This window comes from Ochotona curzoniae, unplaced genomic scaffold (genome assembly GCF_017591425.1).
Source record: "Ochotona curzoniae isolate NIBS_2020 unplaced genomic scaffold, NIBS_Ocur_1.0 scaffold_4683, whole genome shotgun sequence".
In the NCBI taxonomy this organism is placed as follows: domain Eukaryota; kingdom Metazoa; phylum Chordata; class Mammalia; order Lagomorpha; family Ochotonidae; genus Ochotona; species Ochotona curzoniae.
This window is the reverse complement of record NW_024467121.1, coordinates 1362534-1377308: the sequence shown is the minus strand read 5'-3', so window position 1 is coordinate 1377308 and position 14775 is coordinate 1362534. Positions and strand designations below refer to the sequence as shown.

At 45.5% G+C, this 14775-nt stretch overlaps 2 protein-coding genes across 3 annotated transcripts in view; one reads left to right on the top strand and one right to left on the bottom strand.

Moving 5' to 3' along the window:
* The first annotated feature begins 1626 nt into the window (after positions 1 to 1626).
* ACBD7 (acyl-CoA binding domain containing 7) lies at positions 1627 to 4843 on the top strand. The gene is made up of 4 exons (XM_040967949.1): positions 1627 to 1709; positions 4199 to 4316; positions 4420 to 4482; positions 4573 to 4843. The coding sequence occupies exons 1-4, from the start codon at positions 1698 to 1700 to the stop codon at positions 4644 to 4646; spliced, it is 267 nt and encodes an 88-aa protein (XP_040823883.1). The 5' UTR covers positions 1627 to 1697; the 3' UTR covers positions 4647 to 4843.
* A 4597-nt stretch (positions 4844 to 9440) lies between these two features.
* The window catches only part of OLAH (oleoyl-ACP hydrolase), a 31527-nt gene continuing 26192 nt past the window's right edge, over positions 9441 to 14775 (bottom strand). For both annotated transcript variants that reach the window (XM_040968163.1, XM_040968162.1), the window contains 2 exons: positions 10265 to 10347; positions 9441 to 9923 (listed from right to left, as the gene is read on the bottom strand). In XM_040968163.1, the coding sequence (XP_040824097.1) occupies positions 9781 to 9923; positions 10265 to 10347 (226 nt within the window). In that variant the 3' untranslated portion in view covers positions 9441 to 9780. The remainder of the gene's footprint in view (positions 9924 to 10264; positions 10348 to 14775) is intronic.

Genomic DNA, 14775 nt, shown 5'->3' with positions numbered 1-14775 from the left:
AAAATGGAGCATCCCAATTTCAGTGCTTGTTTTAAGACTAGCAATATAATTTCCACTAGAATTTGACTAATATGAACATTTCAAAATCAGTTTCCCTTCCATTCTTGTATCACACAAGCATAGCAACAACAAAAGCAAAATTTTCCCCATGACCACATGCTCTCCAAAAATATTTTCTTTCCATGCTCCCTTCTGATGGTTCACGTTCAGGCATGCTTTAATATTAAAATAATAATACTCGAACATATGTAAAGTTTAAAGAGAATTGAACTAGAAGATAATTTTAGTGTAGTGGAAACAGTTTTTGAAGGGTAGGCATTTGACTCACTACTTGAGATGGTAACTGGGATTCTCGGGTCTCCAACTGGAGTGCCTGCATCCCGGCTCCTGCCTCCTGCTAATGCACACCCTGGGAGGCAGCAGGTGGTGGCTTACAGATATGGAAGAGGAGGAAAGAAGGAAGGAAGGAAGAAAAAGGAAGAAAGCAAAGAAGAAATGAAAGGGGAGAAGGAAGAAGGAGGAACAGTAACTCAGCAGCTGGAGCCCTTGCCACTGCCTCCCAGGGCCTTCAGGAGCAGGCAGCTGGAGGCAGGGGCTGGAGCAGGGAAGGGAACCCAGGCTCTCTGAAAGAGGTTGCGAACTCTAAACTAACAGGTCAAACGCTGCCCACCCCGGCCCACCCCCAGTGCTCCCTGTTCTGCATTGCCCATTGTCCAAGACTTAAAAAAAAAAAAATCCCAGGAAAACAGTATGACTTTTTCAAGCATTTTACTCTACTTGGATATTGATTTCTTCCCACGGGTCTATTTCACCACAAGCGTAGCAAACCTTTCTAAAATGCTGTATGGTAGAAAATAGGCTCACTTGTTCTGGGGACTAGTCTCCCTCAGTCATTTGTTTGCAAAGTCGGTAATTCTCCCAATACTGACCTGCGAAGTAAAACGAAGTAAAACGAAGGACGGAAAGCGGAATCACCCCTGCCGTCAGGGAATGCGGCCCCAGCTCTGCGGAGAGGCACTGCAGCGGGACTCACAGCACCCTCCTGCGTGTCTGCAGGTTCTAGGGTCGTAGGGATCTGTGCCGCCTGCAAAAGCAGGTCAGCCTGAGCAGGCTTGCAGTGCTGGGCCTCCGTCATGACTAACAGCAAGTTAGGGCCGCTTTGCTTTAGAAAAAGGAGGAAAGACAACCCATAAACGCTCATGGAAGACCCACATGGCCCTTCTGACATTCAGGACACGGTGGGAACCTGATTCCCATCGCCGACCAGGTCCCAGCAACAAAGGCACATCGGATAGTTCCTCCTGTATACCAAGGAAGATCCCCAAGTGAGGTCTACGTTCTAGGAAAATCGCTCTGGGTTTCTTTTGCATAGAACTTCTTTGAGAAAGATTAGAAGCGCCAGGTAGGAGCCGAGAGAAGCTGACTTAATCGCCCTCCTTTTAGCTTTTCCTCTGGGTGGGACGCCAGCCATTAAGAGCTGCCACTGCCTCCTGGGAGGTCCTCTTGGGTCCACCAAGCTCACCTGTCCAGCTCCGCTCTGCCCCGCCCTCCGGCGCCCCGAACCAATGGGCCGAGCCGGGCCGGGAGTGCGACCAATGGGATGGCCGACGGAGATGCGCTGCCTGGAAGAGGAAACCCGGCGCGAGGCAGTGCGGAGTTGCGCGAAGAGGAGCAGGTGTAAGTCCTTCAGCGCTGGGATGTCTCTGCAGGTAACACAGGAGATGGGGGGTGGGGAGAAGGAGTACTTTGAGAAGGAGCCCCCAAAAGGAGAGCGTGTGGCGAACTTGACTCTCCCCTGCCCCGCTAAGCTCACAGCAGCTGCCGCTCGCCTCCTGGGAGCGCTCACGGCCAACCTCGGGGCATCCCCACCGTTTCCAGAGTGCACCCTTAGGACAGTGTAGACTGAATCGAGTCATTTGTTTACCACGAGCTTCCTGGGGCCCCAGGGACTGGTTAAACCGCCTGGAACGTCAAAGGAGGCGCAATCCCCCAGGAGCTGGAAGATAGCCGCTGCTAATGTGGTGGGTGGCTTCCTTGCATGTTTTCTTTGTGCGCCTGAATGTAAATATGCTTACACGTGTGATTTATGTATGCACACTCATTATGTTGCTTTCACGTTTAGTTTTGATTCTCCACTTAGCACTTTATTATGGGCATTTCCTCATCATTATTCTCCAAAAATATAAATGTTCAAAATTGCATGACATTGAATATAATGAGCATGGCTAACCTTCAACCATTTCTTCAGGCAAGAAGCTTAGGTGGAAGAAAAGTCCACACTCCTGTCAGCTGGGTCGTGTCTCTACTTGGTCTCTACTCAGCCTGTGAAATAGTTCCTTAGCCTCTGTGTACCTCACTTCCCTTCTCTCAGACTGCAGCACGCTTGCTCTCCAATGGGCTGCCTCTATGGTTTGTGGGAAGTGCCTGGCGTGTGGGCTAAGTGTCCAGTAAATATAAACCTGTCGCTAAACATGTATGGATTTTTCTCTTGTGCTTGACAATGTGATCCAATGCTGAGGCTCCCCTCTCCTCCCCTCACCCTCCAATAATCAAAACTTGCCGAGACTCAGAAGATAGAATTTCCTTGTCACTCAGTACTTTGTTGTCTGTTGAAAGCTTTAAAGATGTTTTGGGATGTGTGTTGTAGCACGTGAGTTAAGCTGCTACTTGGATTACAGGCATCCCATGTCCTAGTGGCAGTTCTGGTCCCTGCTGTTTCACTCCATGTCCAGCTTCCTGCTAATGAGCACTCTGGGAATGCAGCGTAAGAGGCCCCAAGTACTTGAGTCCCTGCCACCCACGTAGGAGACCTGGCTGGAGCTCATCCTCCTGCCTTCCTTCGGGCCCAGACTTTAATTGTTGCAGCCATTTGGGGTTTCCTTCTCTCTATTGCTCTGTTTCAAATAGATAAACAAATCTTGGGGGGAAAAAATCTTCAGTGAGAATGTAATAGCTGAAAGACATTACAGGAAAGCAGCATGCCAAGAAATATCCACATTGACCACCAGGATAGTGTCTGTCATCCATTTAATTGAGTGTTCCTGGTATTGGAGGAGTGGCAGGTGTTTGCCAGGTCGGGAGACCACATCCCTCCTACAGGGGTGTGGCTTTCTGTTAATGAGCACTCTGGGAGGTGTCAGATGATGGCTCAAGAACAACTTGGGTTCCTGCCACCACAAGGGAGACCCTAACCAATTTCCCGTTACTTACTGACCTGCTCTGACTGTTGTGGGCAACTGGGAAATGAACTAGTAGATGGAAAGTTTCTCTGTGTGGTGGGGGGAGGGGGGTGCCTCTGAAGTAATTGAGCAAAGAATACTGGAGGAAAATACCTTTTGAAAAACAACCGTATAGTTGAGTGACCTATTTAAATTTAGCAGTGTGGGCACATACAATGATATGTGCATTTGGCATTTGTGCTCCTTTGCAGCACATTACGTACTCACCTCCTGCCAGGCTCTGGGCCACTGCAGGCAGAGCGCCCCTTGTATCCCCATGGGCTAGCCAAGCCCTGGCCGTTGGGGTGTTCACCGCGTGTTGCTGCCGTGCTGAGCTCTGGGAGAGGAAGGGGTACGGGCTTGAGTTCCTGCGTACAGTGAGGTGTGGGTTTGGGAAAGCAGTTCCATGGAAGTCATTAAGTTTCACTGAGTATGATTTCCTTTTAGAAAACTCAGATAGCTGAGCATTGTTTGTTACTAGGAAAGATTTTATTTAATTCCATGTGCTATATCTAAATATCAGGTAACTACCTGGAAAACAATCTATCTATGAGTTCAAGTAATTAGGATAATTGTGAAAGCAGAATTTAAAATTTTTTTTTTTTTTACACCTCCTTAAAAGGCAGAGTAACAGAGAGGAATCTGTCATCCTCTGATCCATTCTCCATAAGCACCCGATAGTCCAGGCTGGGCCAGGTGCTAGGAGTCCAGAACTCCATCTTGGTTTCCCATGTGGGTGACAGGGCCCACACACTTGGCCCATCATCTGCTTCCTCCCAAAATGCATCAGCAGGGAGCTGGGTCAGCACCCACTGAAGTGCCACAACACCTGCATGGTGGTTCACTTCTAACTGAACCTTCTTCCACTTCCTCTGAGTCCCCACTTCCTGGAGGCACACACCCTGAAATGAACATGGATCGGCCTGACAGTAGCAAATGCACTGTATGTGTCTTTTGTTTTGTTTTGTATTCTGGTTTAGGCTGATTTTGACAGAGCCGCCGAAGACGTGAGGAAGCTGAAGGCACGACCTAGTGATGAAGAATTGAAAGCACTCTACGGGCTGTACAAGCAAGCCATTGTTGGGGACATTAATATCGGTACTAAGTGGCTATTTAAGAAAGAATAATGATGAACTTGGTTTAACAGTATTTATAGAAGCAGTACTAAGTCAACATGAAAGTGTCTCTTCTTTTTTGGCAGCATGTCCAGCAATGTTAGACTTAAAAGGCAAGGCCAAGTGGGAAGCGTGGAACCTCCAAAAAGGTTTGGAACTCCTTAACAAATCTAAAACAAACCTTGTTCACTTCCCCATGCACCAATCTGTGAGGGAACCTGTTTTTTATGTCTTTCTAGGGTTGTCAAAGGATGAGGCCATGCGTGCCTACGTTTCTAAAGCTAACGAGCTGATTGGAAAATATGGAATTTAGAAACCAGCAGAGCAGAGGTTTTTCCTCCTGGAACTTTCACGGTGAAGGTATCACAAGCTAACATTGAATGGCAAAATGTGTTCTCTATTATTCTGTATTTTTGCTATTAACATGATTTATAATACTTAATTAGGAATATTGTGTAACTGGACACTGATTAAATTTTACTTGATAAATCGGGTGACTCTCAAGTTATTTTTTTAAATTACAGTGACCAGCATGATGGTGCAGCCACTTTGTTAAGCGCTATTTTGTAGCGCTGGCATCCCATGTGGGCTCTGATGCAAGTTCAGCTGCTCCACTGGCAATCCATTTCTCTGCTAATGCAGCTGGGAAAGCAGCACATTATGGCTCAAGTGCTTGGGCCTCTGCCACCAATGGTGGGAGACTTGGAGGAGGTTCCTGGCTTTGGTTTGGCACAATATATCTGTTGTGGCCATTTGCAAAGTGAACCAGCAGATGGACGATCTCTCAGTGTCCCTCCTTGTGTCCCCTTCTCTTTGTAATTCTGCCTTTCAAATATATAAATACATCTTTTTTAAAAAGTAAATTCCTCTGGTAAAATAGAAGGGCAATTGTGTATAATGAGTTAGTTATTGGTGTAAGAAATGCAGATTATTAAGAATCAGTAGCAAAATGATTTCTTGTTACCATGTGTAGCTTTGGGCTCACCTAGATATAGGGACTATAGGGGTCACAGAATGGCTGGGTCTCAGTCCTCCGTGATTTTCAAGGTGACCTTGGAGGAAGGAAAGTAATATTGCTGTCGCAGGGTAGTTGTAAGATTTGAAGGCACTGACTGTCATCATGCGCTCATATGAAAGCCAATTCTGTGTAAAACAAAAGTGGCTACCCATCATTCTTCAAAGAAGAAAGCTGCCATGAGAATCTACAATTTCTTCACATTTTAAACCTTAAGATGAAGAGATCAAAAAAGTAAGATAAAAGTGTGTCTAGTGATTAGCAGAATCACTGTTGCATACTCAGGTCCAGTTTCATCAGAATGAAGATGCAGAGTCTTGAATACTGGCTCTTGCTACAGTTTCTGGCCAATACACAAGTTCTTTGAAAGGAGATAGATTCATTTTAACAGTTTAGAAACCTATTTGAGATTCTGTAGATTTAATGTCTTCCTTCCAAAGTGTGTCTGTATTCCTTGGAAAAGAGTTCAGGGTTAATACAGTATGATTTGAAAACTTGACCTCAAGTGTTTTTTAAAGTTATTTTAATCTGACAGAGAGCTAGGGTTCTAATCTCTGGTTCATCCCCCAAATGCCTGCAACAGGTAGAGCTAGGCAGGGTTGGGGCCAGGAGCCAGGAAAACAATTCAGGTCTCCTGGTAGAGTGGCAGAAACCTAACTACTTGAGCCATCACCTGTTGCAGGAAGCTGGAATCAGAAGTGGAAGCCAGACTTGAACTCAATCCACCCAGGGTGGGATGTGAACATCCCAATCTGTGTTTCAGCTACTGCATCAAACACCTGCCACCATGTGTTGTTTAATGCTGTGGGAATTCTTCAAAAGGTTCTTTAAAAATGGAATTAAAAGTTTACTTTGGTATAAAAATGTTCAAATATATGCATAGAATTATAATTTTTATAATACACATTTTCGCGGTCACCATTTCTACAAGCTTTTTTAGTTTTCGTATTTAGTTAATATATCTAAAATGGCAAAATTACTAACGTAAGGAATGTAAGAGTGGTTGCCAGGGAGGAACATGGCAGGTGTGACTGTGAAAGTACAGCAGGAAGGTTCCTGTGGTTGGGTTGTTCTGTATCTCCCCTGTAGCCATGTCAGCACCCTGGGTGTGATGTTACACTATAGTCACATGTCATACATATTGGGGAAAAGGCTCTGGGAACTGTCTGTATTATTTTCTTAACTGTGAGAATCTATAGTTCTTGCAAAAAGTTTAATTATTTTAATAATCAGGGTCGACTGACCTGCTGGAATATTCTGAAAAGTAAAGCTAACTCTTAAATCTATTAAGACTTGCCTGCAGAGTCAGAAGTCTTCCATAGTGAAGTCAAGGCCTGAGAAGGCCTCAGTGACGCTAGGCCTGGTCTTTCACAACAGAGGTGTGTTGGAGTCCGAAAGAGAAGCTTTAGGGTCTGTGCAGATCTGCAAGGAGGGAATTGGTAGAATTGCCTCATGTGTTTGTGGCAGCTGAGAATTCCCATGACAGTTGCTTCAGGCCAGAGACCCTGGCACACTGGGAGTGGAGCCTAGCCTGAGCATGGGGGCCTTCAAACCAGGGAAGCCCAGGTATAGCTCTCAATTGGAGGCAGCAGCCTGAGTCCCAGCAGTGGAGCTACTGAAGTCCACAGGCCAGCAGCTGATGTCCTAGGCTAGAGTCCCAACACATAGAGCAAGAGACACCAGTCAGGTTTCTGTGCATGATCTCTTCAGACCCCTTACCAGCTGATGGTGCAGACCCACATGGCAGCAGGGTCATTTCCCTCATCCTCACAGACCCAGATGCTAGTCTTACTTGGAACAAGAGACACAGAGTTTCTGAGTATTCCATAGGGGTCAATTTGACACCATCACACAAAGGCCTGAATCCTGCATGGACCTCACCTCCCCTGGTGAAGAGGCAAAGAAAAGCCTGGCCAACAGCTCGGTATCAGACACATTAGAGACTCCTGTCTGCAGACCATAGTGGCTAAAATAGTTTCATAAACCCAAATTATTTTGGAACCTGTCTCTGTAAGGGGGCCCTGGAAACCAGTATGGAACTGCAGGGTGAAGTCAAATACTCACTAACCATTTAGTAGAATTTTCTTAAAACTATTTCTTTCCCAAATTGGTTATATGAATTCTAACTCAACACCTTCCCCAATGATTTTGTGTTTATTTTTTTAAAATTTAACTTGTTAACATTTATGACAAAGATGAGGGGACTGCAGACTCATGTGGGCCACTGGTTGGGATGGGTGTGAGGAGAGAATTGTCTCTGCCTTCCCTCTTGCTTCTGTGGGGTTGGGACATGTGGAAGGGGTTGTGCTGTTCCTTGTTTTCAGACTACATTAGTGTCAGGGACAGTAATGGTCACCAGATGCAACCTCAGTGTCTCAGAGAGAGGAACAATGTCCTGGGAGTGTTACTTGAGTGATAGATGGGTAAGACTGACATGGAGCAGAGGAAGTGTGACTTCTGCTTTGTGGCCCTACGCTTGCTGCAGAGTTGTCCTAATTTTGACCCTCATCTCGTGGATCCTTATGGCTGGTCTGGCCTTTCCCTCTATAGCTGTGTCCCCTGCATCATCTTAATTGCTCTTAAAAGGTGACTTAGTCCATCTGTCCTCCCAGGGCTCTTGTTCTCTCCGTGTATGTTCTAAGGCCTGTTGGTTGTCCATGTCTGCCTCAGAGTGTCCACAGGCCTAGGTGCTTTCTGTGGAACTTGGCCTGAAGTGTGCCACTTGCTTTTCTTTCCACCCTTTGCAGAGGTATTTGAGGTCTTCTGCTGGATTAGAGGAGCCAGTTGTCTTTCATGTACATGTGGGTATGTTCTTCATCCCTTCGCAGTAATCAGCAACAGAGGTGGCCTCACCTTGCAATATGTGCTGCAGGGCGGGAGTATACATGGTGTTCCCTGAAATCGGGGATCGTGTCAGTTTAAGGCGCACATACAATTCAGGGGGCTCACTCCTTACCCAGCTCATCCTCAGCTCCAGTTCTCATGCGCCCCAGCAGTGCTGCATCCTGGTCCAGACCGCAATCTGCTCTGAATCCCATATGCATCTGTGAGTGTGTCAGCCTGGTTGGGGTGGTGTTGAGCGGGGAGTAGCCTCCAGGAATACTACCAGGCTGACTCTTAGTCCCAGTTCCAGAAGCACCTTTGGATGCAGTGATATGACCCAACCCATCCCCAGCACTGGCTCTCATGTGCACCGCAGGTACAGTGGCGCAGTCTGGAAGACCCCTTATGCCCCTACTAGGCTGTTCCCACAATCCTGGCTCTCATGTGCACTGGCCTTTCCCAGTAATTTTATATATCATGTGTACTTTGTTAGAAAGGAATGAGAAATTTGGAAGAATGTTTCCTGTATATACTTTTCCAAATCTTATTTAGTAAGACCCTATGTACATTACTTTAAAACAGTAACAAAAATAGGAACTCATGTTGTGTGATGATAAACTTACTGATGCTTTAACCTTTCCAGATTTCACATTTTAGTGTGTAATACTGTGTTGAGTGGTGTGGGCTTCAAGGAGGAGTCACTGGTCTTATTCAGTAGTAGTTTATTGTGAAGAGCTGAAGGGAACAGTAAATCAGGAGAACTGAATTGCACGGTCAGCATAAACGAGTAGAGTTCATGGTTACACTTGGCCCTCTTCGCAGCCATTTGTGGATCCCATTTGTAGTACGCTGCCATTATTCTGACCCTTCTAAAACTGCTTTTACTCTTGGCTCCTGTTTGTTTTCAGCTGCTGCTCTTTCCCTATATCAAGTTCTGTTTTTTGTTTTTTGTTTTCAGAGTGAAACCGAGGCAGCCTATTGGGAATGGCATTGTGCTAGGTCACCCACCCACCACGGGCCAGACCCTAGAGTTCACCATCACTGGGAGGGCTCACTTTAGACCCCAAACAGTTATGGCCAGGGTAACAGGGCCATCCACAGCCACCAGGCAGTGGTGCCAAAGGAGCCCCCAGAAGGAGGCATTCTGAGGACTGGTACAGGTGACAGTAGCTGATTAGGGCCATCTTCTAATCAAGCAGATTATGTCTTCTAAGTAAAGGTGCTACTAGATGTCTAAAAAATTAGGTCAAACCTTGAGCCCATAGTATTTTGGTGGAACAGTCATTTATTTCAAGCATTTCTCTTGCTAATCACTTCCACCATTAACATAATTGAAGCAAATAAATGGGTGATTTGCTCAACATGATTTTGCAAGCTTCCTACAGAAGGGAATCAAATTAGATTCTAATGAGAAGATAAAGGTCTCTGCCAGAGGATGTGCTGTGTCTTTAACTTTCGTTCCCGTGAAGACATAGATGTGTGTGTAACAAATCACCTTGAGAACAGAGAATGGATAATTTTCAATCTCTGAATAAAACTATTAAGCAAACATCTGAATAACTGAGAAGCTTGGCACGCTTTGACTACTTAAAGACCACAAGGAAAATATCTAAAAATTGGCAAGCGATGATAATTCTAGACACTTGGCTATGTAATTCTTGATGAAGTTCTCATTGTCCAGTTCCTTAAGATAAAAGTGGTTTCCAGGAAGCACGTGAACATCGAGACTTCCACTGGTGACATCTTTCCAGGCTAAAAAAAAAAATAGTAACAAATGACATGTATCAACCACAACTAGAGATTTCTTTCCAGCTAGCATTTCCCTGAGAACTGACACTGGGTAGTAGGGTTACTCCCAAGGTCTCAGGTTCTGGATGTACCGAGTTTTTAATTTCACTAAGACCTATCAATATCCAGCAGTCTTAACCTGTGTTCTCTCAAGTTGCATAGGACCAGCATCTCTCCCCTTACACTAAATAAAAGCTGGACCAATTTTCTACTTATTGTGATAGCTGCCAGGTGATGTTAGCTGAAAACCACATGTGAACTATGTTATCCCAATACAACCGTGAAAATAGTAAAAATAATTTCACCTTCCATATCCTTTGCGATATCATCAGTTCCAAGAAAGCAAGTGAAGTCACAAGAAAAAATGGCCTTGGAGGGTGTCTCAAAGCTGCAAACATAAAAGAATGGGTGAGTAATTTTTCATCATCGACATCCTAGGATCTTTTCCTGTTAATAATATCACTGATGCTGCTAGTGTCAACAGCACGGGCCTAGTTTTCACCAGGGTACCATGCCCCCTCAGGAACAAACGGAGAGCATTTCCCAACACGTAACTTCTAAAATATTGAGAGGCAGAAGGATAGTACTGGGCTCCCATATGACTCAGTGTGGCGCGTTGCAGCTGATACATTTGAAAAGGTTCAATATTTCATTAATACACAGTCCCCATGTTAACAAGTGTACTCACCAGTGAGTCTTTTTGTTTTCTAATACCCTCATACCGAACACCCAAATAAAGGACACTATCCCCCAATCCACTTTCTCAAACATGCAGAATGAGCATATTGCATTTATGTGGCACGATTTGTTGAAGGACTACCCCCGCAAAAGCCAGACCAGCAAATGTCCAAGGACCCCAATCTCAAACGTTCTCAGCAGACCGAGAATGATGCAGGAAGCAAACTTCCTGCTGAGATTGCAGGAAGTGTGCCTGGATAGGTGTGAGGCGTCTTCATCATCTTCTTCCTCTTCCTGTTGTGGTCTAAACAATGTATCTGAGTGCAAAGTGCTGTTAGATTCCTTTCCTAGTGAGATTTGTTTGTTTACTGGTGTTGGTTCCTGTGACTCATGTTTACTTATGCTGTTGCCTAAGACCTGGTGATTGTTTTTACAAATCCCTTGTGAGCTGTTGTTGAAACGGCTTGTATGCTTTTGTATAGTTAACTTGTATAGTTAACCAGCCTGCTTGTTTTACAAACAATTGGTATAAAATGCACCAGAAAAATTCAATAAATTGTTCATTGATTCATCTTGCCTTTGCGTCCCTTGTGTCCCAAATTTCTTCTCGGCATGGACGTCACATCTCAAGTCCCGGCCCCCGCTAGAGGGACCCCCGAGAATGGTTCAGTGATGCAACATTTAGACCTGTATACCAAAAGAACTGACATTCACATAATTTTTATCCTGTCTGTATACAGTAGCTGCTACAAATAAGAAAAATAATATTTCTGTTTTGGGGGACTTGCCTATTTCACTTAGCATAATGATGTCTAATTGCATCCATTTTGTTACATATGTCAGGATTTCATTCCTCTTTTTGGCTGTGTAATATTCCATTGCTTTTATAAACATTTTCTTCATCTAGTCTTCCTTTGATGGTCATCTGGCTTGATTCCATATCTCACCGTTGTGACTTGAGCTACTATAAATGTGCGAGTGTGGGTAACTCTTTCATATGTTGCTTTATTTCCTGTGGATATAGTCCCAGGAGTCGGATAGCTGATAACGGATAATTTTAAGTGTAATTCCTGGAGAACAAGACCTCTGTGGTGTTTTCCAGCTCTGTGGTGTAGCACAGGATTGCTGTGCAAGAAGCAAGTCTCATAACAATAGTGACTAACCATTCGACTGAGCTGGCACTGGCAGTGTGTGGCAGCCATTTAATGGCACGTGAAAAAAACCTGGTCTTTGCCATCTTGAATTCTGAGGCTGGCATTAATGAAGTTGGCAGACACAGAGTGTAGGAAGGGCTCATGAGCTACGGCCATCGGAGAGTATTTTTGATAGGAAAATTAATGCAGACAGAAAGCGCAGGCAGCTGTCTCTGGGGAAATGAGGTGGACGTGACATCTGGTTGAAATAAGAAGAGTGGGTAAAGAGGGGGGAAGGAGGGCCCGGCATGGTAGCCTAGTGGCTAAAGTCTTCATATTGCATGCGCCGGGATCCCATATGGGCACCGGTTCTAATCCTGTTAACCCCATTTCCCATCCAGTTCCCTGCTTGTGGCCTAGGAAAGCAGTTGAGGACGGCCCAAAGCCTTGGGACCCTGCACCCGCATGGGAGACCTAGAAGAGGATCCTATCTCCTGTCTTTGAATTGGCTCAGCTGTGGTTATTGCAGCCACTTGGGGAGTGAACCATCAGACAGAAGATCTTCCTCTCTGTCTCTCCTCCTCTCTGTATATCCATCCTTCCAATAAAAATAGATAAATCTTAAAAAAAAAAAAAAAAGAAAGAAGGAACACAAATGAGTGTGGGAGTATGGGGCAAGGTTGGGTAGAAGAGGCAAGCAAGGGCCCAATTTAGGAATTTAATTGTTCTAAGAGCAAGAAAGCCACCAAAGGATTGCAGGCAAGGCATGCTGTGATCAAACTGGATGTTCTGCCCTCTAAGAAAGTGTGTGTGGTGGGATGGGAGTGAACAGTTAAAGGGGACCAAGGAGAGGACCTGGTAAATGACTTTGTCAATACTCCAGGCAAGGATTTTGCTTCTGCACAGTTCTAGAAAAACTAGGAGTACCACTCCCACCCTAACAATAAAGAGGAAGCATAAAACAAACAGCCATCAGCTACAATATCATAACCTCTCGACCTCAGAGAACTGTTTGTCCTCAGACTAGGACTGAGTTAAAAGGAGGGGCGGGTGGGGCCCTCCAAGAAGAGTGAGGAGCGTGGGTAGGTTCAGGGGTGCCTGAGGAACGCCCCTCAGTGGCCCAGGTCCAGGCGAAGACCAGGGCTGCTGGCAGGTATAGCAAGCACTCCTATGCCAGAGCGCAACTGAAATTTGCTCACTGTGGGAAAGGACAAGGGCTGACCAAGCCAATCATGGGTAAGAGGCAACATTTGATGCTTAAGGCTATGTAAAATGCCCAAGAACTGCCTGGATGACTGCACAGGTTAAAACACATCAAGTAACAAGCCACAGTTGTCTACACCAGTGGGGAACAACTGCAGGGACAGAGACTACCCTGAGAACTCCAGAGAGATACAAAGCTCCAGATGGAGTAGGAACACAAAAAAGTTAACACCTCGGCGGCCACAGAGAGCACATGGTAACAGAGAGGTCTGGGGACCTGTGATGTACTGGAGGTTGACTCCATGCACTAACAGCCTGACAAGAGTTATGCTCCAATTCAGATACAAAAATGCTCATTTCAGTCTCTACTGTTGTATGCACTGGCTTTTCATTAAAGGAAAAACAGGAGTGAGCATTTGGCACAGCAGTTATAGGGCTGCTTAGCACACCTCTTCCAGCCCCCCTCCATCATGGAGGGCCTGGCTTCACTCCCAGTTCCTGCTGAAATGCACCCTGGGAGGCAGCAGGTGTTGCTCAAATAGTTGGGTCCCTGCTCCCTGCGTGAGGAACCTTGGGATTGGGTTTCAAATTCCTGGCGTTAACCAAGGTGAACCCCAACTACTGGAGGTGTTTGAACCAGTCAGTGGGAGCTCTCTGCCTTTCAAGATACACATTTTTTATTTTAAAAAAGATACACAAAAGAGCCAAAAAAAAAATGATTGTAAGAGATGATGCAGAGACTCCAAGACAGATAAGACCCAGAAACATGCTATCAGACAGACTTGGAAATATCCCTGGTTAGTATGTCAAAGGATTTAGCAAGAAAGATGGACAGCATTCACATGTGGAGTTCCATGAGAGGTGAAGACCCCAAGAAAGAGTTCAGTGGAATTTCTTGAAATCAATAGGAACAAAAATGAGGAATTCCTTTGGCAGGCTCATCAGTAGATGTGATACAGCTGAGGACAAAAAGCAAGGAACTTGAGGCCATTCAGCACGAGTTATCCACGCTGGAACGCAAAGGAAAGCAAGCATCCAAAAGATCAGGACAATACCAGTTATCAAGCAATCTGATGTGGGGAATTGGGATGCTGGAAGGGGAAGATGGGCTGACACTGGGATCCAGGCAAGGGTGGGGGGTGGGAGGATGCTTCCGAGTAGACACACGTTTCCACCTTATTTGCCAGCAAGCCCTGGGCTGGGCAGGTGTGGGCAAGTATAGGGCTGATGAGGAAGGCTGAGAAAGAGCAAGCAGCTAAGCGGATGAGGAGGAGAATCCCCAGAGCGGAGTTTTGGGGGGAGCTTTAGAATTCAGAGAGAAGAAACTGCTGTGAGTAGCCACTGTGATTTTGTTTCACGGGAGACAGGGCAGAGGGACAGTGATAATGGTCTTCTATGTTCTGTGACCGGAACAACCCCAGGAGTGTGTTACTACTTGTTGTTTGGGGTGTTTGGAATATATTGGTGTTGGTGAAAAAGTTCAGTGATAGGAGTGGGTGTTATGCACAGGATTTAAACCACTGCTTATGAATACCTGTATTATTGGAGCGTTTGGACTCAAGACCTGCCTCTGCTTCCCTTCCAGCTTCCTTAGACCCAGGAGGCAGCAGATGGTGGACCAAGTGTTTGGGTCCCCGCGTCCTGGTTTTGGCCTGGCACAGCCCTGGTTTTTGTAGCCATTTAGGGAGAGCCAGCAGATAACAAATACTCTCTCTCTTTCCCTTTAAAATAAAATTTTTAAAAGTTAAGAAAAAAATGCAGTGACAGGTGGATTTTGTTGGGTCTTGTTTTTAAATATGCCT